General features: G+C 41.3%; 1 protein-coding gene across 2 annotated transcripts in view; it reads right to left on the minus strand.

Annotated features, from left to right (window-relative positions):
• Positions 1–4,500: 4,500 nt before the first annotated feature.
• Positions 4,501–24,840, minus strand: part of COL4A1 (collagen type IV alpha 1 chain) — a 129,904-nt gene continuing 109,564 nt past the window's right edge. For both annotated transcript variants that reach the window (XM_075424729.1, XM_075424739.1), the window contains 12 exons: positions 24,301–24,351; positions 22,216–22,401; positions 21,407–21,540; positions 18,325–18,397; positions 17,569–17,640; positions 15,432–15,560; positions 13,913–14,011; positions 13,552–13,764; positions 11,857–12,034; positions 8,958–9,072; positions 7,756–7,928; positions 4,501–6,019 (listed from right to left, as the gene is read on the minus strand). In XM_075424729.1, coding sequence (XP_075280844.1) covers positions 5,938–6,019; positions 7,756–7,928; positions 8,958–9,072; positions 11,857–12,034; positions 13,552–13,764; positions 13,913–14,011; positions 15,432–15,560; positions 17,569–17,640; positions 18,325–18,397; positions 21,407–21,540; positions 22,216–22,401; positions 24,301–24,351 — 1,505 coding nt within the window. In that variant the 3' untranslated portion in view covers positions 4,501–5,937. The remainder of the gene's footprint in view (positions 6,020–7,755; positions 7,929–8,957; positions 9,073–11,856; positions 12,035–13,551; positions 13,765–13,912; positions 14,012–15,431; positions 15,561–17,568; positions 17,641–18,324; positions 18,398–21,406; positions 21,541–22,215; positions 22,402–24,300; positions 24,352–24,840) is intronic.

Raw genomic sequence — 24,840 nt, forward strand, 5'->3', positions numbered from 1 at the left:
AGGCAGATCTCAACGTAACTGTAAAACAGACCCTACTGAGACTCCCCTGGGAATGTGTCCGAGCATCACAGCTAGTCTGGGGATTCCCAGATGTATTTTGAAAGCAGGACACAGAAACAATGCTTGACATGGGATTCACATGACTGGATTTCAAGTCCCTACAACTAGGTTGCCACTTTGATCACATCTCACAAACAGGTTCATGTCCAAAATTAGGCTGGAAAAAATGCCGCTGTAATTATTTAGAGGAAATAGGAAGAAGGGAACATCTTCCACTGCCAGCTACTATGCCTACAAAGACAACAAAAGCTTTGGCAGGAGATAGCACTGGGCATGTGCTCGCACTCTTCACTTTGAGCCTCTTCCAGGAACCGATGGTGAGAAATAACCTCTCTGGTGCGAGCCCGAGAGGTACGTTCCAGAGAAAGCATCCAGTGAGTTACACCGGCCTAAAAGCTGTGCGTGGAGAATAATAAAAGGGTTGGATCAATGCTCTTTAAACTGTTTTACAAGGACTTTCTCCCCTGCCCGGGCCATTTTACATGCTTATTTACTGCAGTGTAAATCATACTTCATGCAGCTGAGATGACAAATGAAGCCTGCCACAATTCTGCATGAAATGTAACGTGTTTTCTTAGGCAAGACAGGATTTGACAGAGCATCAAATGATCCTGTTCCATCTATAACTTTCACTCTGTCAAGTCTTCTGTCCTCTGCACGCCAATTATAATAAATACAGCTGACTGCATATAGCCAGAGGAAAATTAATGCAGCTCTGTAACATATGTAAACCTAAAAGATTCAGACATTTGTAAATCTTTTGATTGTTTACATAAAAGCAACGCTCTGCTCTCTTTGGTTTGAAGACAACAAGAAGCTGGAAAGGAATCTATCGTCAGAAATCAGCACTGAAATACAAGTAGGAATATTCAGCTCAGAGTAACATCCCTTAGGGTGGGAGCTGAAGACAGAAGGCGGTGTCAGTAAGCCTGGCTGGGGGAAATCTCTTTACATTTCCGAGTCCATGAGAAGTAGTAGTGATTTGTCCTCCCACAGGTATTAACACCTCAAGCAAGACACCAAGCATATTGTTTGCTAGAGAGAAATAACCAAAATGACACGCTCTCTCCTTGCATTTTTTGGAAGAACGTTCTTCTGACACTCTGAAGGAAGAGAATTGTTTAAAAAAAGTATGCATTCAGGAAATTATTTTCTTGAGGTTGTTCTGACTGTTTGTACATCTTCCACAAAGAACATGTGGTGCTTCTTGCTTCTTGCTTCTTGGTCAGCTGTCAGTGATAAAAGTTTGCATATTATTTTTTACTTTTTCTGCTGTATAGACACGCCCCCCCCCAGCATTGCAAGCTCACAATTAATATTAGGTTCATACTAAATAAACTGCACTGTAACTAGTGGATGGGTTCCATGTGGCCACTGGATACTTCTTTTCTTAATAATGATTAATTCTATCCCAGACCATCACTGGTCTCAGCATCAGCCTGAGCCTGATGTACGCATTTAAGGATCCACGCTGGTCTCTCCTGTTCTCAGTGTGTTATCTAAATCAGAATGTGAAGCTCATAGAACCACAGAACGCTTTGGGTCAGAAGGGATCTTTAGAGGTTGTCTGGCCCAACACCCCTGCAGTGACCAGGGACATCTTCAACCAGACCAGGTTGCTCAGAGCCCTGTCCAACCTGGCCTTGAATGTTTCCAGGGATGGGGCCTCCATCACCTCTCTGGGCAACCTGTGCCAGTGTTTCATTGCCCTCCGTGTAAAAAATTTCCTCCTTGTCTAATCTAAATCTGCCCTCTTTCAGTTTAAAGCCATTACCCCTTGTCCTATCACTACATACCTTTGTCGAAAGTCCCTCTCCAGCTTCCTTGTAGGCCCCTTCAGGTACTGGAAGGCTGCTCTAAGGTCACCCCGCAGGCTTCTCTTCTCCAGGCTGAACAGCCCCAACTCTCTCAGCCTTTCCTCATAGGAGAGGTGCTCCAGCCCTCGGATCATCCTTGTGGCCTCCTCTGGACCTGCTCCAACAGCTCCATGTCTTCCCTGCGCTGAGGGCTTTCCATCAGAAAGATTATTTCTGCACGAAGAGGCAGAAACGCAGCGGGCAGCACATCGCTGTCACGAGGTGAGCAGCAGAGAGATGCAGCTCCACGGCAGCCTCGGGCAGAAGCTGCCAGAACCTTCCGCAGGGGTGAGTGCTGGCGTGGGCAACCACCGCTGCCAGAGCAGGGCATGGAGCCTGAGGCAGACACCGAGACCCTTGCGATGCCAAATTGTCAGGGGTCTGTCTTTGTGCCAGGTGCTGTATTTTGTGTTTACTGGGTTGAGTGGGCGCTCTGGAAGCCATGAGCCCGGCCCCGTGTTCTACATGTTCATATTCTGCCTTGTGTAGTTGGTGCAGATTACCCAAGACTTGTCAAACATGAAAGGCAGGAAAAGAACTCTCAAAAAGCCACGCAGCTTTACGATTTCAGTCATAAAAAGGTATGGCTTTAATACAATCACTTCTCAGGGAGCCTGGTATGGGGGTATTGTTCTCTGGAGTCCTGTTTCACAGGGAGAAAGTGTATTTCATCAAGGAAGCTACCACTATGAAAAGGATAAAAGATACAATTATAAACTGAATGTACATCTATCGGAAAAGACACACAGGCGAAGAGATCATTTGTTTCAGCATATATATTGGATTATTGTGTTATATTCTATTTTTATTTTGCCTGTGTGTAGAATTTTTAGTATTATTTTACTGAAGACTGCTCCATTCCTATTTCAGAAGGAAAACTGCTGGTGGCTAGGGCGTGCCAGCACAGAGCCGGAGACGTGGGCAAACAGCGAACCGTCCGGCTGCCCAACGCTGCGGCGGACCGCAGAGGAAGGCGCTTGCCAGGGTGAAGTTGCGAGCCCCGGTCTCAGCAGAAAGGGAGAGCAAGGGCACCACCTGCTGTTGTGGAAATCTGTTTATCTGGGTCACCAGCGTCACTCTCCGAGTATTCAACACCAGCCAGGCCTACTAAACAAGCTGCGCTTCTTTAGGAACAACTTTCTCCTCAAATTTAAGCTTATGCAAGGCAATTTTAAGAAGCAATGTGTTAGCAGTCGCCTGTTCACACAACGAACTGTTCTGCGGCAACAATGCTGGCCAGAAAGGACTGAATATGTGGTACTCACAGATTTTTGAGAGCAAGAAAGTGTCTCAGACTTCTTTTCTACTTTAGTACGTGGACTCTTCCTCACCCAGGGCATCAAAATCTAGCGTTCACAAGACTTCCCGTAGATCTGATTGGTATTCAATAACCACCGAAAAGTTTACTCACCAATTTAAGTAGAAATAGCATCTTTTGTGTGACAGTAGTTTAGGTCATTTTATGAGGCGGAGGTTGTGGAATAAACAATTACTGCAAGGTAAATAAGACATCAAACTGTAGTTCAAACAGTTTTTGAAAATTTTCAAAGCAGGACCTCATTTCCAAAATTCTCCTGGTTGAGGAAACACAGGTTGGTACACCCCCAGCTGCAGCCAGTAGTCTCTTCACTAGCAAAAGGAATTGGACGCTTATGCACAGATTTGGTTTATACATACACACAGGACATTACAAATTCAGCTGTCTGGCAGTTCTGCGACAATCCCCACCAAGCAAACGCAACCCCCAGCTGACCAGCAGGCAAGCCGTAGCGTGCAGCCAAGCAGTCTGAGCAGCAGCGTGGATCCTCTGAGCCAGAGAAGGCTGAGTGCCTTCTCTACTACTAGAACGTCTGTAGGCATCACCCTACCCTAGCCTACTGAATGAATGTAGGCATCACCCTACAGTCTTCTCCCCTTCTTCTGAATGGCAAGCGGCCCTTCGGAAAGCCCCGCATCAGGCTGATTAGACATGTCCAGGCTCTTGTATTTTATAGGCTGGTAAGGGGCTTTTGTGAGGGCTGGTCATTTATAAATAAAATGATCATCTGTCAGAACTTCCATGGGAGCTAAAGGAAACGGCCAGTTTCCACGCAGGGGCCCTCAGTCGTTTGGTGAGCCAACGTCCTCAAGGATTTGAAGTGAAAGGGAGCTCAGAACAGCAACAGCAGCAGCCTCTTCACATATTTGGAACACCAAAACAAATTACGTGCTTTTGCCGAGGAAAAAGATACCACAGCCCATTTCCTCTCCAGACAACCGCAGCCAAGATTCACCTTGCAAAACTATATGAGATATTTTAATTTTTATCCTGTATAACTCAGTTCTGATTTGTGCATGAAAAATTCAAGGGAAGAGTGAAAAATGTGTACAACGTGACTGCTTCCCGTGAGCTAAGATTAAGTTAGCAGACTTCTGTAACACGTTTGCATCAAGCAGATTTCAGCAACCAATGCATTACCCATGTTTTGTCTGTCGGTACCGGCTCTCACAGAGCAACCACAGAGGCGTCAGCACAGTGTCCTGTTTCCCCCTTTGAAGATGCTTTGTACATCTGAAAGATGTGCAAAACAAAAATAATCTAGGATTGCATCAAGCTTGTGCATTTATTGGTGGCTTATTAAAAATTAGTTCATTGCTGTAAATGAATGCTAATAACAAATTAGTAAAAACTTTTTCTTTTCTTCTGTTTTTTTACACAAATAGTTTTATTACAAACTTGAATTTTTAAGAAATACACATGTAAGAAATTACACAAAGGCCTTGGCATTTGCAAAAATCTTTTTGGTATTTGCACGGTAATAGTCTATAAAACACTTTTGGACACGGATGTGCTCAAACAACGGTATCATTGCATAGAAACTCTGTAGAAATATTTCTGAGGCCACTTTGAAGAATTTTTTTTGGCACAATATTAACAAAATTAAGGCCTTATACTTTTCAAAATCAAGTCATTCAGTGTGTGAGTAGTGTTTAAAACCCTGAAAAATATTAAATACAGAATAAAGACTATAAGCTCAAAGCAGGATTTACTATAATAAACACAAATAGCTATTAACCTGGGTTCAGTCTCTGCAACTTCAGCATTGAAATGGCCTGTGTAAAATGAACATTTCACATCATATTTTGGCATTTAACATCTAATTCATGACACTGAAAAGAAGAAAAGTTTTGTAAGCTTCTTTTTGAAATGATGAACTCAGAGCTTGATTTGCCCAATGGTTGATATCTATTATAAATTACTAAAATATTTATACATATATTTTTTCTTGACCATTGCTGGATCATTCTTTATTCCACAGGAAAGTTTGTTCTACTGCATAAAGAAGCTGCATAGTACCAACATAGCAGAAACATGCACTCGCCTATCTGGGAAACCAACTTGGCGATCTCTTCCAGATGTAGTCCCCTTCAAACCAACAGCACTAAAGACTACAAACAGAAGCAAAGGCTTGCAGGATGGCACTCTATGTTGTGAAAAGATGGTCACATGTTGCTTAACCACAGTCTGTAATCCCAAAACTCTTTTTTTACATTAGTATTGCTTTGTACAGGAACAATAAGTACATACCCAAGAGTCTGGGATTTTGAGACGCCTAGATCACGGTAACAACAAACTTATCTGGGGAAGAAAAATGAATCTAAATATATAATACAAGAATGAGAAAAGAGGGTCAAACAGTATAAGGCAGAACTGCATACCTCCTAGCACCTTTGCATTTTTTCTGGATAAATGCTGACTTTTTATTCTTTCAGTGCATTACATTTATATAAAAATACATATATTTTGATCAAAAGTGCCACTTGGCATGTCAACATTTGAAGCTTATCTTTGTTGTCTCTCTTCTTCTTCAGCAAGGACAGGGCCAGTAAAGCAGTGTGTGTTAGTTATGCAAGTTCCTAAAAGGCACTTTACTGTTTTCATATTGGACAACAATGAGGTACATATGATATATGTCTAGGCTTCATTGCTGTTAAACGAATAGCACCATATTGTGTGAAATTAGTTGAAATTCAAAAGTCATTATGTTTTTCTCATACAGACTTGACAACGGCTAACATTTGAGCGCAGATCCCCGGCTTTCAAAGTGGAGGGAGTCGGTTTCCTATTAAAAATAAATAAATGAAAAGACTCATCAACAACTGGTGATACAGTCAGTTTTCAGATTTATAACTGACAACACAAACTTCGCACGCAGCCCAGTGCCTCTTTAAGCTATGCTGAATCAAGCAGGTTCCCTACGTCCTCCAATGTATATTCACTTTCAAGTTTGGTCACAAACTGTCACAGGATTAGTTTTAAACATCGTCCACTTCCAGTCACGTCAGAATTCAATTCTGTCACAAGGCTGAATGTTTTCTTAACCAGAAGACACTACTTGTTTAATCAGCAGCTTGAAAACATGCTGTAATTTGGGTAGTAAAAAAAAAAAATTAGGCAAAGAGACTGATGACATTTGACTGTTCATGAGTTTCTGCTAATTCTTGTGACTTTACAGAAAAATGAAAAGCCAGCAAAGGAAATTATGTGATGTCATATAGAAAGACAAACCAAAATCTTTAGCCTCTAACCTATCACAAGGAGTTACTCCTAGCAACCGGAAATAAAGCATTTTCAGACAAAAGTGTGCTTACATTTAAAGCTTTTCTTTAAAAAGGATTATGAGTTTACAGGAAACTGATAAGTATTTGTGAATTACGACAGTAGGACAGGTCCCCTGATCTGGGGTTATTTTACTAATTTGAGATACAGTTTGTAGCCAGAAAAGGGTATGAAGTTGAAGGTCTCTGAGTAGGACTCCATGAATACAAACAACTGTAGTCCTCTAAATTTTCCTCTGACCAGCTTTCCTCCTTCCTAGGGAGGCACTGCTTACCCCAGTGTTGGCAAATGGGCTCCTTCAGCAGTCACTTTTCTGATTGATGAGATTATCACAGCCCCAGCGCCAGTCAGTCCCAGTGCTCAGTTTTCCTACCTACTCAGTTGACAGGTATCTCACAGACAAACAGTCAAAACTGGCTAAACAACCTGCTTCGTTTGACCGAGACAGGCTAGGGAGCATCCACAGATCTAGCAGACAGGAAGAGATAAAGGGTACCAGAGGAAGGGTACCGGGAGCAGCAGCCTGGACTGCAGTGGAAGAGGATGCTTGCCTGCACTCCAGAGGAATGTCTGCTAAGCAGGTAAGCTATGCAGACCTGGGAACTGGTCTATATGCTTACGTATTAATAAAATACATACGGAACAAATCAGACTGTGTTGAAAAAGACTCATGTGCAGGAGACCAGAACAAAGCCTACTACCACTTAATTCCTGAAATTAGAACCTCTGCAGGACTGAAGAAACGCCCAAGGCCTCTGCCGTCAGCTGCATTTTATTTAGACATACTTCCTCCAACATTAGGGAAAGGTAAATAATTGTTCAGCTCACTTAGTTCAACACCTGCACTAATTTCAAGTGGTTCTATTATGTGTTAACATCCACTAGGCGGAATGTTATATTCTAACTTAATTTCAATCAGTACGTCAGCCTATCCCAGTTACGACTCAGTGAATACAATCAAACATAGTGGAAATGCAAACATTGTTAGATTACTCTGAAAAGCAAAATACCAGGTACAAATGACACATTGCAAACAGTAACGGAAGATACATTCATTAATTCCCCCAAAAGCTATTAAGATTTTTTTCTTTTTGTTATGAAAATCATTAACTGTATATACTAACCAGGCTGGGGCACAGCCAATACTTGAACCATGTATTATATTCAAACAATACTTCTCTTATTCAGTAACAAGGCTCGACTAAGTCTGAAATACTGATAAATAAATCATGAACTTACTTGAACATCTCATTCCTCTCTATAGTGGCAAGCCAGAAGCTGTAAGCATTTGCATAATAATTGCAGGTGCCCCGGCCATGGCATTCAATGAAGGGAGCGCTGCGAAACTCCTCTAGGCAGGAACCAGGAGACGCCAGGGCCTGGCCAGAGCCCTCCGCACCAGCACTGGTGTGCTAGAAAAATGCAAAAGCATCAGTCAGAGAGGGACTCTCTACCTCTTCCGCTACAACACCTATTAACTCCCTTGCACAGGTATTTCTTCACATGCCTCGCCTTGTCCTCTGTTGTGTCTGTCTGCCGTTTTGTTCCTCAGCTCAGTGAGGAGTAAGCAGGTGAAGCTGAAGGGCTCCAGAGGTTGCACTGGGTTCTCTCACTTAGAGGCAGCACAACATACCAGCAACATCCACTTCAGGACAGCTGTATGCACAGAAATCCTTCAGGACGGACAGTAGGACCTAAGCTATCTCTATGCTAGCACCAGGCCAGGGCCAGCTCTCCGGCCCAGAAGGCGTACAGACTGGTGTGGTTTATATCTGAATAGCTTAACACAATTCCTGCCCCACATCACAGTGGGCCTCTCTCCCACTGCCGAGTGCTAACAGCTCTAGATCCTTGCTGTTCCTCAGACCATGCCCAGACCTGGCCTGGGAGAGTGGCTGTTGATCTAGGCTGTAAGCATGACAGGAAGCACGCTAACAACTGACCACTACGGAGCACTGCGGAGCGGCTCTTCCAGGCCACTCCTTGGCCTTATTTATTTTACTAGTATAGATACAGCTGAAGGACATACGGTCAAAAACACCCTTTGAAAACCAAAGGCTTATTCGTCATTAAAAATGGGAAGAGGACAGGCACCGATATGCTACCACTCTAGGAAGCTGCTGCAACATAGATGTAGAAGGACAATGGAAAATTATGCTTATTTCCTCATTTATTCAGCACTTGGATCCTGTGCTGGAGCTGCAAACAAGAGAGCAAGTTGTGTGCATTTCCCCAAAAGTGAACAACTAACTGCTATTGCATTTCTCTCGTTTAGTAATTAGCCAGAATCTTTTTAAAGTCACGAGAAAGCACAGAGGTGTAATGTCCTCCTAAGACCTGAAGTGACATAGTCAGACATTAACTTTCCCAGAGCAGGAGTGCAGATCAAAGGCCTGAAACAAATGCTTTTCCTAGCTGGCAGTATGCCCCGGTGCACTTACCATGACAAAGGAGTAACCGATCCAAAGGGAACTCCAGCCTTCAGGACAGGGTGGTATTTGAATTGTTTGGCTGTGAACAGCTATTACCATAGCAGGAGCTTCACATACAGAGCATCTGGAAAGACCAAGACATGAATGAGCTACATGCACTTGAGGATTACTGCTTCTTTTTTCAGAAGTTACCTTCTTTAATGAATCTTGAATTAGAAAATGTTGTCATCTTCAAAAGCAAAGGAAAATCAAAATGTTTCATTTCAAAAAACAACCAACCGGTACTTTTTTTTTCCTCATTTACTTGGGGACAGCTTAACTACTAAGTCTTCTTCCTATTAGCCTTCCTATGAGCAAAGAACGAGAGACTTCTTATCTGAATATTTAAATGTTATTTGTCTTTTTCTAGTCCCATTGGTACTGCAGTTTCTAAAAGTGCTCAATGTCATGAACATGAGAGGCAAATAGCCAAGCACTGTAACTCAGTAAGTATCACTTAAAGGTGGTCTGCTGTGATCACAGACAAGTAACAGCAATTCATCATCCTAAACATAGCCTTGAGTGACTTCCAGAGAGAAAGCGTCTCTCTGGAAAATGTCTTATAAAGGTAATCATTGCTAATCTGATCTAATGCAGACTCTTCCCCATGTGTTTTCCTTGAACATGGCTTTTATTTACTTTTGTGGTCTTTATCTCCAGTAAGAGATTTCTACCAAAGCAACTTGAACAATGAACTTGAAAGCAACTCTTCAGAAAGCTATGCAGCACCAGTTCTCTCACTTCAGATAAATTCATTGTGTCTCAGAACTGCTAGGCTGCTGAAGAATCCAATGACCAATCGTGCCTTTGCAGGATAATCATAAAAAATATGTGTTGGGCTGGAAATTTTAATATGGGAGCTGGTAATACGTAATTTGGTAGATACAATCCATTTTTTCTTGTACAGCTCCTAAATTGGTCACTGCAGTTCGCAATGATGAAAATGATACAAAACAGATACTTCGAACTAAACAGTCTGATTCCTATTATCAGAGCGGTAAAAGAATCAAGTGCAAAACGGATTAAGGTGGATTCTGGAAAACGCACAGAAGCAAAGGAATGCAGAATGAAAACCTTCTATTTCTGACTTTTGAAGACTGCTCTCATACCCACTGCCTTCATCTTTAGTGCAGAAGCAAGACAGTTATTTTAAGAAACACATCAATGAAAGTGTAAGTTAAAAGAAGAATCTAAAGCTGCCTCTATTCTTGGAGCTCTGCTTTGCTTCAAGAGATTTCTGGCATTTCAGTGGAAGGCCTTACATGAAAAGAAGTCCCATGACCCACAGCAGCAAGCAACGCTTCTACACCTTTTCAGCTTTTGGTCAGGGAAAATTGTTGGTTTAAAAGCCTCAGCTAATAAAATAAATTGGAAGAACAGTCTTCTCAGATTCCTTGCTGGTTTAAAAAATGTGTATTACAATCATCTCACTCTCTGCTAGGGCTAAAAGGAGAAAAACCCATATACACACACAGGCACACATATACACAAACATTTTCATGGTGCAAAAGCTACTCCATATGCATAAGAAAAGGCAAAATGTTGCTGGGTACCTCCTTGAGCAAGAGTTTAAAAAATGATTGTTAAAGGCTATTTTGGCTGCTTGATCAGGGATAGCATAAAAGGAACATGAATTTCTGAGGTCTGTCATTTGAATTTTTCTGAAACTCAAGCCCCTTCCATTCACTTCCAATGAACAACCAAAAAAGTAAGACCAACAAAAACTAAACTCTCTCTTGAGAATCTTTCCCTCCATCTGCCTGCTCATTTTCAAGGCATACAAATTTCTATGGCACTAAACGAAAAATGGAGTACAGAGTACAACTGCACATACAAGATGGATTATTTTATGCAAAATAAACATAAAAAGTTTTGCAGTAAAGACAAACAGTTTTTTGAACACACCAAGATGTCAAGACTACAGCCCACTTATGATCTGAATTGTCCTTTCTCTTGGATGGTATATCCAGATCCCAGAAAACAATAACAGCAATGTCCACTCCCATTCACTTTCTATGGCAGCAAAAGGGATCAGCAAGAGTTGATACAGATTAGAAAAAACAACAGGCATCACAGTAATGCCTATATCTAATGGTTAACAATTACATTCTAAACTGGATATTCCCTTGTCAGATTCTTATCTAACAACAGTGGTACAGTTGACCACACTCTTGCTCACCCCTCTGCCTTCAGCACTGGGCATTTTATGCCAGGATAGTTTTTGCTAGTGGCCTTAAAATTTAAAATGGACCAAAAAGTTCAACGTGTTGGACTGATACAGAACAGTTAAGTCTGGTAGAAGTGCCACACATTATGCTAGCTGAGAATCTGGAATTATTAAAATACAGATGATTGATTTCGCAACTATATCCTTTAATTCAGACAATAATGGCTGTATTCAAGCAGCATGTCCAAAACAATGGAAGAGGCCTGGCAGTCTACTGTATGATAGATACTGCTGCCATTTTCAAACAAAAGGAAACTGAGCCCTAAAAAACTTCTAGCTATGGCTAGTCAAAAAAAGAACTGTTTTGGACAAGTACTGTGAATAAATCCAAAACTTTTTCTCCTTGAAAGTACATATAGCTTTTGCAAAACATCATTTCAAAGTAAATCTTTTCATTCCAATTAGACTCAAAATAGACTACTCATTTGTTTGGGTTTCCCCCGAAACAGTTTTACTTTTGATCAAAGTCTAAACTGAAAACATGCATACTTTGAAACATTTCATCAAAGGAACTCTAACGTTAAATTTAAAGGCAAGAAATAAAAATATACAGATTAAAAGCCTTTTCCAAAAAAATAAAGTATCATATACACTTTTCACAGCCTTCTTCATTTTACAAACACAGTGGAACTGAAACTGTACCTGCTGATGAATGGTCTGATACTATCACCAGTGATAGGAGCCATACTCATTGGCATGGGTTCAGGAGTGGACAGCCAGTAGGAATAGTCATTCCTCGATGCAAAGTTACATACGTTGTTGATATTGCAGAATAAGAAAGGCATGGTACTAAATTTACGAAGACAGCTCCCTGCCGTGCCTGAAATGTTAAGTGAAAGGTTACTTGCTAACCCATTTTTGTTAAACCATTGCCAACTGCCAAACAAATATTTCCAGAAGCAGCTAGAAAGCAGACGACACTTGCGCTGGAGGGCCCAGTTGTCTCAGAGGAAGTGAATTCCCTTAGCTCCACAAGGAAGGAAGTTCCTTGCCAGGGCAAGGCAAGGGGTAGCCCAGTCTTGCCTGTAGAATTGTGGAATAACTTAGGTTGGAATTGACCTCTAGAGGTCATTTAGCTTAACCCTCTGTCAGTTAGATCAGGTTGCTTGAGTCCATAGCCAGTAAAGTTTTGAGCCTCTCCAAAGACAGAGATTCAACCTCTCTGGGGTCCCATTCCAGTGTCTGAGCATCAGCATGTTAAAAAAGATTTTTTTGATGTTTCACTGGAACATATCTCATACTCGTGTCCATTGCTTCTTCTGTCACTGAGCCCCTCTGAGAAGAGTTCAGCTCTGTCTTCTCTACCCTCCCTGCAGACAGCTGTAGACAGCAGCTAAGGTCTCCCCCTAAATTTCTGTTAAGGTTGAGCAAACCCAGTTCCATCAGATTGTCCAGACCCCACTAGGCATCTTAGTAGCTAGCTGTTGTATTCACCGTGGTATATCAACGTCTTCCTTGTTCTAGAAGCCCCAGGTCTGGGCACAACATGCCAGATGTGGTCTCACAACTGCCAAATGGAGGGGAAGAGTCACTTCTCTCCACGTGCTGGTTGCACTTTTGTCAATAGAGCCCAGTAGGCTGGGCAGTGGGGAATGGAGTAGCTGTTGCAAGGGCACGTTGCTAACTCCTGTTCAGTGCTGCTCACCAGGACTCCCAGGTCCGTTTCTGCAAAGCAGCTTTCTAGTACTGCTGCTACTGGAAACAGCAGTCAGTCCCCAGTCTGTTCTGTTGCACGAGATTATTCCATTCTAGGTGTACCCCTTTGCATTTGCCTTTACTGAACTTCTTGAGGTTCTTCTCAGCCCTTTTCTCCAGCTTGGCCAGGTCCCTCTGAATGGCAGCTGTGTCCACTAGGGAATCCACTGTTCCGCCCAACCTGGCATTATCCACAAGCTTGTTGAGAGTGCACTCTAGCCCATCACCCAAGTTATTAATTAATTCATTAAACAGTATTGGCCCAGTACTAACTCCTGAGGGACATCATTAATCAGCAACCACCACTCAGACTTTGCACACCTGATCACATCCCTCCGAGCCTGATAGACCCACCAATTTTCCACTCACTTTATCATCTACTTAGCCAGCCCCTGTCTCAGTAATTTGACTACAAAGATACTGTGGATGACCATGTCAAAGGCTTTGATGAAGACTGTCTTAAATAAACTGACACTGTTTCCGCTACACACCAAACCATTATTTTTACCAACCTAGAAGGTGTAATAAAGCATCAGCTAGCCAAGAATAATTACACAGGTTTGTTCAATGCTTTTCTGCAAATGAAAGAAACGCTTGGTTTGTAATGAATTCTAATGGAATTCTAATTTGGTCGCTACTTACCCAGATCTTGCCCATGTGCTCTTTCATTGCCTTGTACATAAAGCAAGGAGTAGCCATGGTAAATCAGCCTTGTTCCAAATGGACATGATGGTTCTTCAGTGGTTTGACTGTGTCTGGTAACAAGGAAGCCATGAGCAACAGATGGTGCACCTGGTGGGCCCATAGCCCCAGGCAAACCTTCAGGGCCAGGTGGACCAGGGAATCCTCTGGGGCCTACAATACAGAGAGTGTCCTTTTATCTCTACAGACAGCAGTACTCCGCCTCCGTAACTAAAGAAGTGAAATTAGATACATTCACACCTAATCTCCTATGTTACTTTTCTATGAAGGAACCAAGTCTTTGAAGAACTCATGGGCTTACCTGGGGGACCATAAGGACCAACTTCTCCTTTTTGCCCAGGTTTACCATCAAACCCTGGACTACCAGGTGGTCCAGGCACACCCGAAGGTCCTGTCACCCCTGTTGAAAAACAAGGAATAGTTATTACTGGATATTACTTCATGTTAGTTCCGACTTTTTGGCTTTTAACACATTCAGCACAGGTACACCTCAGCATAAACTAAACTCCTGCAGATTCAGTGCGTACATTTGAATATCTAGAGCACATATGTGGGTTACTGCAGGCAAAGTAACTATTGTAGAGAAGAACAGAGAAGTAAGACGAGGGTGTGCTGCTAAAATAACTAGTATTCACCTGGAATGTGACAAGGAAGGGCAGCAATCTCTTCCCTCTCTGCTTATCATACGACCAATCAAAAACAGACCATAAAAACCGGGTCATGAGCAGTGGCAAAATCAGTATTCTCCTGGCTTCTTCCCAAACAGGTTTTCAGACATATATTATGTCTTCGCTTTATTGACTTCTAGTGATCCTCTGAGTCCTACATAAACTCAGTAGCTCTTACTTTGCAAAGAGAAGTTAACACCATCAGCACCATACCAACATTTCTGTGACACAGCAGAAGCTGTCACAACTATCCTTTTCCTTACCACTCAAAAAGCAATACCGTGTTCACGTATTGAATTGACTGCTAGAGAACAGTGACAGATGCCATACAAGCAAACCCATGCCCTGTTCAGTCACTGACATTGTTTCATAGCTATTTCCTAATGGACAGCAGTTGCAGAGTTATAACCCCACCTCCAAGAGCAAACTTCCGTAACTATTACATTAAATAGAAAGAATATATTCGTTACATTCCACCATAATTCCCCATCATCTTCTCATAAAACAATCAGCAACAAAGCTTTCCCTAAGAATCTTAATAGCTTAAGAACACCTCTGAGCTCCCACTCTCCACGTCCTGTCATTCTGAAGGACATGCGTCCTTGTGCCAGCATTTCATTTGTCTTACCTTTTGCTCCCTTCTCTTATTCCCTAATGTGTTTAGCTTTTGCAGCTCACCTTTCCTTTACAAAAATTACAGTGTCTGGACTAAGAGATGAAATCTAGGACTATGGATCAAGTTTCCTCAGGAAGCACGTTCCACTCCAAAATCAAGGTGTTTTTCCTCATGCTTGTCTTCTTCCAGAGACACGCAGTAATGAAGTTTGAATTCAACACTAAAGACTCTAACAAATACGTTCTGAGGAAGGGATGAGCAGTGTGTTGCAAGTCATTCTGCTTACTGCTGATATCAGATACTGATGTGACAACTGCACAGTGAGAGCCTACAAAAAAATCACTAGGAAGCAGTCTGTTTCTGGGATTCCTTCGGATGAGCTTCAAAAAGAAGGACTCTCTTCCTCATTGCTGACACAATTTAAGTGGCTTACAAAAAGCTGGATATTATACCAAAAATCTTCTAGTGTCTAGCCTACTATTGGTCTATTTTTGCATTATTTAAAACGCTTTTCTACTAGCAAGTTAGAAACTCACCTTGCTGTCCTTTGGGACCTGGAAGTCCTGGGAATCCTTTGAGACCAACTGGTCCTACAGGGCCAGGTAAGCCAGGATCCCCTTTAACAAGCTGAAAAGGACCCGGTGGGCCTGGTAGGCCTTGTAAACCTGACAAAGTTAACAGAGGAAATCGGCAAGTATTTAGTATTGCACAATAAAAAAGTGAGAAAACAATGTTACCTTGCACTGCCATTTATGTAGTCAAGAGACTAGACAGAGCAAGAGAATAGACAGAGCCTACAGCTACAAGATATCAATGTGTCCAAGACTTTCTATGTGCATTGAGTAGGGTCATACCTGTTAAGAAGCCAAACCTGAAGTTGACTGAGGGTAGGACAACAGGGTTCGAAGCACAATGCAGGAAACAGCCTGGGCTGGGCCTCTGCCACTGACAAGCCTCTGGTAACACCCAACTAGCTGCACATGCTGCTGCTGAAAACCACATTACTACCTCCTACATTCCCATCACCCACCAGACAGGGCAATGCAGGCCCATAGATGTGGCTCTGACCAGAAGCACTGCGACCAGGGTGCTCATACAGGGAGTGGTATCTGTTAGGGGTGGCACTAGCAGTTTGCGCAGCAGTTTGCTCAGAAGAGCTGCACACTCTGCTAGTTATCAGGCTGCTGCCTCCTCTGCTCACCAGCAGGCTTAGGCTGCAGCCCCGATAGTCACAGCCAACTAACTGATGGCTGTGCAAGCCTACCCAGAAGCTTGAGGTCTCCAGGGAATTAGAATGATGACATCTTTTAAAAGAACTACCATTTTTTAAGTGGACTCTTTTTCTAAGAGCTCTAAGGAGACTGTGAGCTGCTGAAAGAAAATGGTGTCCACCAACGCAACTGCAAGGCTGTGGCTGAAACCCAAACAGAAGCACTACAGCCTGTCTGTGCTGACATCTTCACCCAAATAGACCTCCCAAGGACTGGAATAGCTATCCAGACCTTAGGTTGCATGGAGCTCCCTCAGCATCCTTGTGGATGACACCAAGCTGAGTGGTGTAGTCAACATGCTACAGGAAAGGGATACCATCCAGATGGACCTGGACACGCTTGAGCAGTGGGCCAGTACGAACATCATGAAGCTCAACAAGGCCAAGTGCAGAGTCCTGCATATGGGTCGGGGCAATCCCAGGCACAAATACAGGCTGGGTGGAGAATGGATTGAGAGCAGTCCTGAGGAGAAGGACTTAGGCATACAGGCAGATGAAAAATTGGACAAGAGCCAGCAACGTGCGCTTGCAGCCCAGAAAGCCAACCATTATCCTGGGCTGCGTCAAAAGAAGCACGGCTAGCAGGTCGAGGGAGGTGATTTTGCTACTCTGCTCCACTCTGGTGAGACCCCACCTGGAGTCCTGTGTCCAGCTCTGGAGCCCTCAGCACAGGAAAGACATGGACATGTTGGAGTGGGTCCAGAGGAGTGCCACAAAAATGACTTGAGGGCTGTCAGGAAAGGCTGAGAGAGCTGGGGCTGTTCAGCCTGGAGAAGGCTCCAGGGAGAGCTTACTGCGGCATTTCAATACATAAAGGGGGATTATAAGAAAGATGGACAAAGACTTTTTATCAGGTCTGGAGTGACAGGACAAGAGGCAACAATTTTAAAAAGAAAGAGGGTAGTTTAGATATGACTTATGGAAGAAATTTTTTTTTTTTTTCATTTTTTTACAATGAGGGTGGTGAGGCACTGGCACAGGCTGCCCAGAGAAGCTGTGGCTGCCCCCGCCCTGGCAGTGTTCAAGGCCAGGTTGGATGGGGCTTTGAGCAACCTGGTCTAGTGGAAGGTGTCCCTGGTCATGGCAGCTGGGTTGGACTAGATGATCTTTGAAGGTCCCTTGCAACCCAAACCACTGTATGATTCTCTGGTTCTAGGATACCATTTAAAGATTCTAATAATGACAAAACCTCTGTACTGATTTTTCAGAGCAGGACATAAAACTCACTCTCTACCCAATCATTAAATCTAGTCTGACCATTCAGATGCTGATACCATGAAATTTGGTTTCATATTCTAACTTTTTACACAGAATATAAGGGGGAGGGAGTTATCCATTGACTAGTCACAAATAATCATCTTAACAATAACATGTTGGAAAAAAAGCAAGTCTTTATATTGTACCTTTAGATCCAGGAAGACCTTGGTCACCTCGTTCACCTTTAAGGCCTGGGAAGCCAGGAGTTCCTTTTGGACCTGAAGTCAAAGGAAATATTTACACAAAAATTCAGTCATTTCTTGATTTGGAAGATTTGTGCAGAATAATTGTATACAACCCCATGATCACATAACGGTCATGACTTCATTTGCACAAGTACTTTTTAACTGTTTTCAAGAACAAGATACAAACAAATACACTAAGTCACCAAAGAAATTATGACTGAAAACAAATTTCTCTTACTTTAATTATTAATATTGTTCTCTAAATCATAAGAATTATTTTTTTTTCTATTAATAACTGCATTTTTTATACAAGCAGCATTTTCCTGTATATGATGGCGACAGCAATAGCAATTTAGTCAACAATGGAGATATATCGAGCCCATGTTTCCTCAAATACAGTTATAGCATTTGCCTTTCTAGTTCTCAAGAAAATCTTGAAGATTCTTGACTGGTAATATCTAAACAATGGATTTTACACTCACCTTTTAAAGCAAGTGCATGCTTAAAATTTTCAAAACAAGACAACAGGCAAAAAGGCAAAAAACCTTGAGAAAAATCTCAATGTTCTTGTATGCTTTTTGATGCAGCTTTTAATGTCCTGTTTCAGCAATTTGTAACACAGAGTCAACATTCTTTGAGCATCTTTTTTGAGAGAGGAAGGATATGAAAGAGACTTCTTCGCATACTTTTTAGGAATATGGTAAATTTTCTTCTCACCTGGAACGCCTGGAACTCCTGGAGGTCCCAGATCACCCTTTGGACCAATATCTCCTGGTAAACCAGGACTACCCTGTATAAAAGAAAATATGAAGTATAGTTATCCTACACTATTACGATATGACTCTCAAATGGGCTGTGTATTTTCGGAAACCTGTAAAAAAATTAATAGGAGAGAAAAGCTGTTAAGTTTAAGGAATGGTTATGATGAGAAGCTTCTCTTAATGGAACAAGCATGACACTGTTCTTACTAAACTATTTTTTGCATTACAAAGATACTAGATCAGAATAAGGTCTCACTAACAATATAGCTAATAAAAAGGTCTTCAACCTTAGACAATACTGTTATGAAAAACACCAGTAAGCACAAATATCAGCAAATACTAATTTCAGTGCAGCCCCAGCAGGTGCTTGCTAGTTAGATAATTAAATGGGGTAATTCTAAACCACAGCAGACTTGAAAACCTCTACATTCACATGTGGAATGAAATTAACTGTGCTCAACAATTTATAATCCTCTGAAGATTTTTACTTTTCAATAGGGCTAAAATACTTGAGGACTCAAGGACTTCAAACACAATGTGAACTCCTCCTTCTGTCTTCACTATTATAAACTGCTCCTCTGAAATGAATGGTAACAAGCTTATCGTAGCCTCACTTCAAGGAAAGCCAAGCCCAGATTTCAAAAGACACTGTAAACAGTCATTTAAGCGACTGCCAACTTCCTTTCTTCTTGGTCTGTTGCAGATCACCTGCAAAAAGCTTGTAAGTATAGTTTAGAGTTTCTCCCTGGCTAATTCCTAACTCCGGTCTGGAGCACTAAGGCAGTGATAGTCTCCTATGTAACAACAAGCGGAACACGGGTGGAGGAAAGAAACAAAATCCCTTTGTGAATTAAATTCCCGATCAGAGAGAGATCCCGTTGGAAATGTGAAGTGAGTACTCAGTGAAAAATAATACCAATGGTAGAATTCATCTCATGATATTCAGAGAGCAATAGAATAGACAAACACAGGAGTGATTCTTCATTTGATGTAAGTTAGATGTTTATATTTATATATATGGCTAATTCTTTCCATTGACTATAAAGGGAGAAGAGATGACTAGCTCAAAAATGGATGTGAACAGTGAGACTTCCAAAGTTGCACAAAAGAAATGCTACCCTCGGAGTGGTAAGGGAGGTATTAATGAAGTAAGGTTCCCTGGTTTCCTTCAGTCGCAGAGTATGCAGGATTGTTTAAAGAAATGGCCCTCTTTTTGTGTCATAATGTGTGAACTTCTGTAGCACTGAACAGGAGGGCTAACATTCATTCAGAAGACAGTCAACAGGCAGACAATCTCATCAAAAGGGTTTTTTTAAATAACATTTTAGGTTCTAATTGTAAAATGGAATGCTTTATATGATTAGTTTATTGGAAGCTTTCCATCAAAATATTTTTTCCACAACAGTATGCAGATTCGTAAACTTTCTCTTTTTTCCCCCATCAGATATAGCTTAGCAAACAACATTATGTTTTGGACCTGTTCCAAACAAAACAAAACTATTTCAGTTTGTGAAAAAGATGAAAATGTTTCTGTTCTCATTTCAACATTACAATGCACAGATAAATCCATGGGATTTGTATTTCACGGTCTCATCTCTGCATTCATGTTTTTTGGATAGGGTTTTTGGGCAGGCTGTGTCACCCATGTTGTAACAAAATCTCCTTTCTGATACAGGTTCCCATGTACCTGGAGACCTGTATGAGCAAGTGAGCTATAATCAGGGCAGAAGCCTGTCATACTGGGAAGGATAAAGACATTAGAAACCCATCATAGTATGTATCACCAGAGGAAATTTAATATTGAAATAACTCACTGGAGCATTTCACACCGAGTTAACAACCCAACACTAAGCATTGTGGCTCAAGGACAGTAAAACATTTTCTTTGGCATCTCCCATTCTTGAAAAACAGTCTTCAACTGGAACAGAAACCTGTGAAGACCTTTAGAATTTCCTGTAGTACAGAAATTTAGCTCTCTGCAGAAGTATTGCAAATTCTTAAACTAGGGGAAAATACACTGGAATGTTATTTTCAAATTTACTACCTTCCAGGCTGATATGATATATGATATGATCTCAAAGTGAAAAAGATATAGCCAAGTTCCAGTGTCAGAACACTGAAGCAAATCCTTACTGTCTCTGTGAAGTGATTCCTGGATGCAGAAAAGGATGCAGTAGATCTCTGCGTTATCAAGAACAATGCGGACCTTTTAAGTTCACTATCACTATCTTACTTTTCACATTCAGAACTTATTCCTGAGTCTTCCTTCCTTCTGTACACTAGGAATTGCTGAGTCATACCTACCTACTTTCTTACTCCTTCTATCATAAATTTTATTCTTATTATTTTCTTAGTAGGAAAGAGGAAATGAAGACTTAAAATATAGAGTGTATTTTTCCATGCGGAAAAAGGCAGTAGACACTCAGAGAAAGAGTATAGAAGACCAACTATTCTGGGTGACTGTCCTATTCCACTTCACTCTCCCTAACACACAGAAAAGGGACTGTTTTAGATCAGGAAACATTCATAATATATGACAACAATGTATTAATAGCATTGCCTGTTTGTATTTCTAAATCAGCAGCTATATTTCATCACTGACAGTACTGAAAGTGCACTTTATATGAAAGGTTTCATAACAAACCCAAACAGTTCAGGTATTTTCAGAAGGCAATTTATCGTGAAATATGCAACCTTTAAAATTAACTACTAATGCATTTGCGGGATTTATGGATGTGCTGCAGCCATCCTGTCCTGTTAATACACCGTAAATTATATTCTGAGTGTTGTATGTTACCACTATCTATAAATTTCTAATAAGTTCATTAGCTCACTTATTCTTAGCTTATTCATAGACAGCCCTTAAAAGGAGAGAACTGAAATGTTTTCAAGCTGACTTGACATCATCAGCAGTGAGTCCAAAGGCACTCTGAGTATAAAGTATCATTATTTTGAACGAGAATCAAGTATGATTAATATATCCATTAATTACAAGAACCAGCTTTCAGCAAATCTGGAGTGTACTGATAGTAACTCACTGGTAGTCCCTGGAAACCTGGATCACCTTTGACCCCTGGACCTCCAGGAGTCCCAGGCCAGCCATTGCTCCCCTGCTCTCCTTTGGCTCCTTTTAGACCGGGGGTTCCTGGTGGCCCTGTTGGACCCGGTAAACCTACAAACCAGAAGAGAGTATTTAGTGGCTAAATTTGTTCAGAGCAGTACCTGACAGAGGACGAGCTGGCTAAATCTACAGATGGGCAGAACAAAAGTAATTATCGCAACAAGATTTCAAGAAGATAAGCAGGAGCATCTGTTGCAGGGAAGTCTGTATGACTCCTCATCTGAATGGACACCTGTAACACATCAGCCTGTGGCTGATGGAAAAGAGCGGATAGTTTTCTGTATGTGCAGAAGAAACAGATGGCATGTTCTCAGATATGAACGTGCTAGAGACGTATTGCAGCTCTGCTCTACTCTTCTTCTTAACCTCCAGCACAGGGCCACTGCCAAGGTAAGGCCATTTTTAAGTACAGTAACACTCGAGGACACAGGAACATAAGTCATAAGCCATGGCTGCCTCGAAACAGTAAATAAAGTCCAGAGGGAGACACATGGAAATGGGAGGCAAATCCCTCAACGTCAGAAAGACTTCTGGACAAAACCAACTGCCTGAGGACATAAAATCAGCCTGTTCTAGGACTAACACCAAACTGCCTACGAAAGGGAGCTTTTCCCTGATCTCCGAGAAGATGATAAATAAGGATATGCAATATTGATTATATGATTGATTATTTAAGTGAGCTTTGATTAACAGCAGTACATTAATACTAAAAAGATAAAGAATTACCTGGAAGGCCAGGTTGGCCTTGGGGTCCTCTGTCTCCTTTAGGGCCCTCAATCGCACTTCCCGGTAGTCCAGGAAGACCTTGGCTGCCCTTAGGGCCTGGCGGACCAGCATACCCTGGTTCTCCTTTCAGACCTGGGATCCCCGGACTTCCTGGGGATCCTGGAAAGCCCACATCACCTTTTGCACCTAAGATTTGAAACAATCCCCAAAACATGATTAGAGAAAGGACCGCAACCACTGAAACCTTTTGCCTCATTACCTACTCATAGCAAGCTTTCTTCCTTAAGAAAATATTGACCTTGCCTTTATACATTTGTATAAGTATGCTAAACTTTAGGAAAACTGTATTATTCTCCATTATCACAGAAAGTATGAGGAAAAGAGTAGTTTAGCTACGAAAAGCTGTCAGTCAAACTGATCATTGGGCTATTTTAATTCACTCTAAAAATAGATGAACATTCAGCATCTATCCTTCCACAAGGAACATAAAGCCCCCAAACCCTTACTCCATTACAATTATTATGGTCATATCTGAGTAATAGATGTTTTGTTTGACACAAAAGGACTTGCTCCTGGACAAAAAGGGATTTTTTGTTTTTTTACTAAGATCTAGATTTTAACACTTAGTACTTACTTTCAGGCTTGTACAAATAGTTAACATTCACAGTTCATCAAATTTTAGATCATGATTAAAGAAAAAGAATATAGATTAGCTGATATAAGTATAATAATAAGAGAAATAAAATGTATAAAGAACACTATCCCTGGCTCTTTGCCTAAACAGAACAGGGTCTTTCAATCCTGGACTTGTTTTTTTGAAACTACAATACATTTGAACACAATTTATGTCAGTTGGATATCTATTTACTCTAAAACCAGATATTTTTAAATGAGCTGTGCTGACAAAATGAGAGAGATGGGTGAGGCGAGAAAAGTGCTCTCATAATCTAGCATTTTTCATGCCTTACTGAGTTCCCATTGGAAAATCTGCTTATTAAAATAAGTTCTGTAACATTAGGGCTTTCTCAGCAATTTAATGACTGTTAATTACTCTGGGATGGTAAATAAAAGACATTCTGAAAATCTGGTTTATCACTTTTGATTGTCCACACAAGTTTCCTGTATTTATAGAATGAATGAGTGAGGTAGGGCATTGATATTTCAAGCTGTAGAAGTTCTTCAAAATCTGCCATGTTCTGTTAACTTCGTAGATGGACTAGTTGAATCTTTTTTGTATTCTGGATGTTTAAAATTGAAAATCCTTTAACTGTACATGATTTCCTTTCACAGCAGCAGTTCGATATTTCTCCATCACTGTATCTATCGCAATCTAGGTCTAGGGCATACTTATTTCATAAAATGGAGCATGGTGCATTACAGACACCTTGAACAAGCACCGACTCAAGCCAATCAAGCCGTTCTCACAGTACGGTGTAGTGATGCACTTTGTGAAGACCATAAGTAGTCTTGAAATTGCGATAGCTACGTGCCTGTACTCAAGCTAAAAAGTCCTGAGTGCAGGTAACAACAGTTTTCAGTAACATCTCATCAGGACTCTGCTATCTTCTGCATTTCTGCACCATGCTCCTGTGCATAGCTTAGACATGCTCTACTGAGCTACAGAGAATAACAATTTTAGCATTTAATAAAATTGCATCTGGGTTGCACAACAGACTCAGGTAAAAAAATTACTGCAGTATCCTCGCCAGGAAACTACTATTTTTAGCTGTCTGGTGCACAGAGCCTCACTAGACTTTGATTCTTGCAAAATTAGTAGGAAAACAGAAATATTTAGAGCCGAAAGCACAGCACACAACTACAGGAGTTATTTATATTACCTCATCACAGCACAGCTTGCAGTAAATTCCACACTATGAATAATTACCTATTTTAGGGCATATCTAACTCCTGTCCAAGATGCTGCCACTGTAACAGAAATTAGTATTTGAGCCTCTCAGAGTTTTTGCCTGCTCTGAAAAGGTATTGCATGTAAAAGAAGGAAGTAAAAAGTATGTCTGAATTACAGAATTATGTTTATAGTATGTTGTGAGGGAGGTTTGCTGCTTGTTTAAAGAAGTGTTTTACCTTTATCTCCCTTTGCACCTGGAAATCCTGGAAGTCCTCTACCTGGAATGCCTGTAATATAGAGGCAGCCAAAAATTAGAAAAAAAAAATAGAAATGGGATAAATTTTACCTATAATGAACAAAACTCTATTAAGCAAATACAAAATCTAAATAAATGGTTTATGCAAAAGTTCTTCAGGGCAGAGACTGACTTTGTTATGTATTGCCATTGTATCTAGCACAATGGGTCCTGCATGACTGAAAACTCTACCCTAAGAAAAGGCAAGCCTGCTCCATTATTTCACAGCTAACTTGCAATCTGAAATTAATTCCAAAGCACACCAATTCTTTAAAGTATTGCCAGCTTTTGTGAAAGAAACTCTTTCAAGATTACACTGATTAAGCACAGTTGCTCATGTGAATGAACAGCTTTACAATGATGGATGACAGTCAGTAGTCTGCAAGACACTGTACTAACTTCATTTTGTAAGGTTCCATCCAAAGCACCTCAAACCCAGCACACCCCTCTGCCAGCTAATATTCTGTACCCTGCCTCCGTG

The sequence above is a fragment of the Opisthocomus hoazin genome, chromosome 1 (genome assembly GCF_030867145.1).
Source record: "Opisthocomus hoazin isolate bOpiHoa1 chromosome 1, bOpiHoa1.hap1, whole genome shotgun sequence".
Classification (NCBI taxonomy): Eukaryota; Metazoa; Chordata; class Aves; order Opisthocomiformes; family Opisthocomidae; genus Opisthocomus; species Opisthocomus hoazin.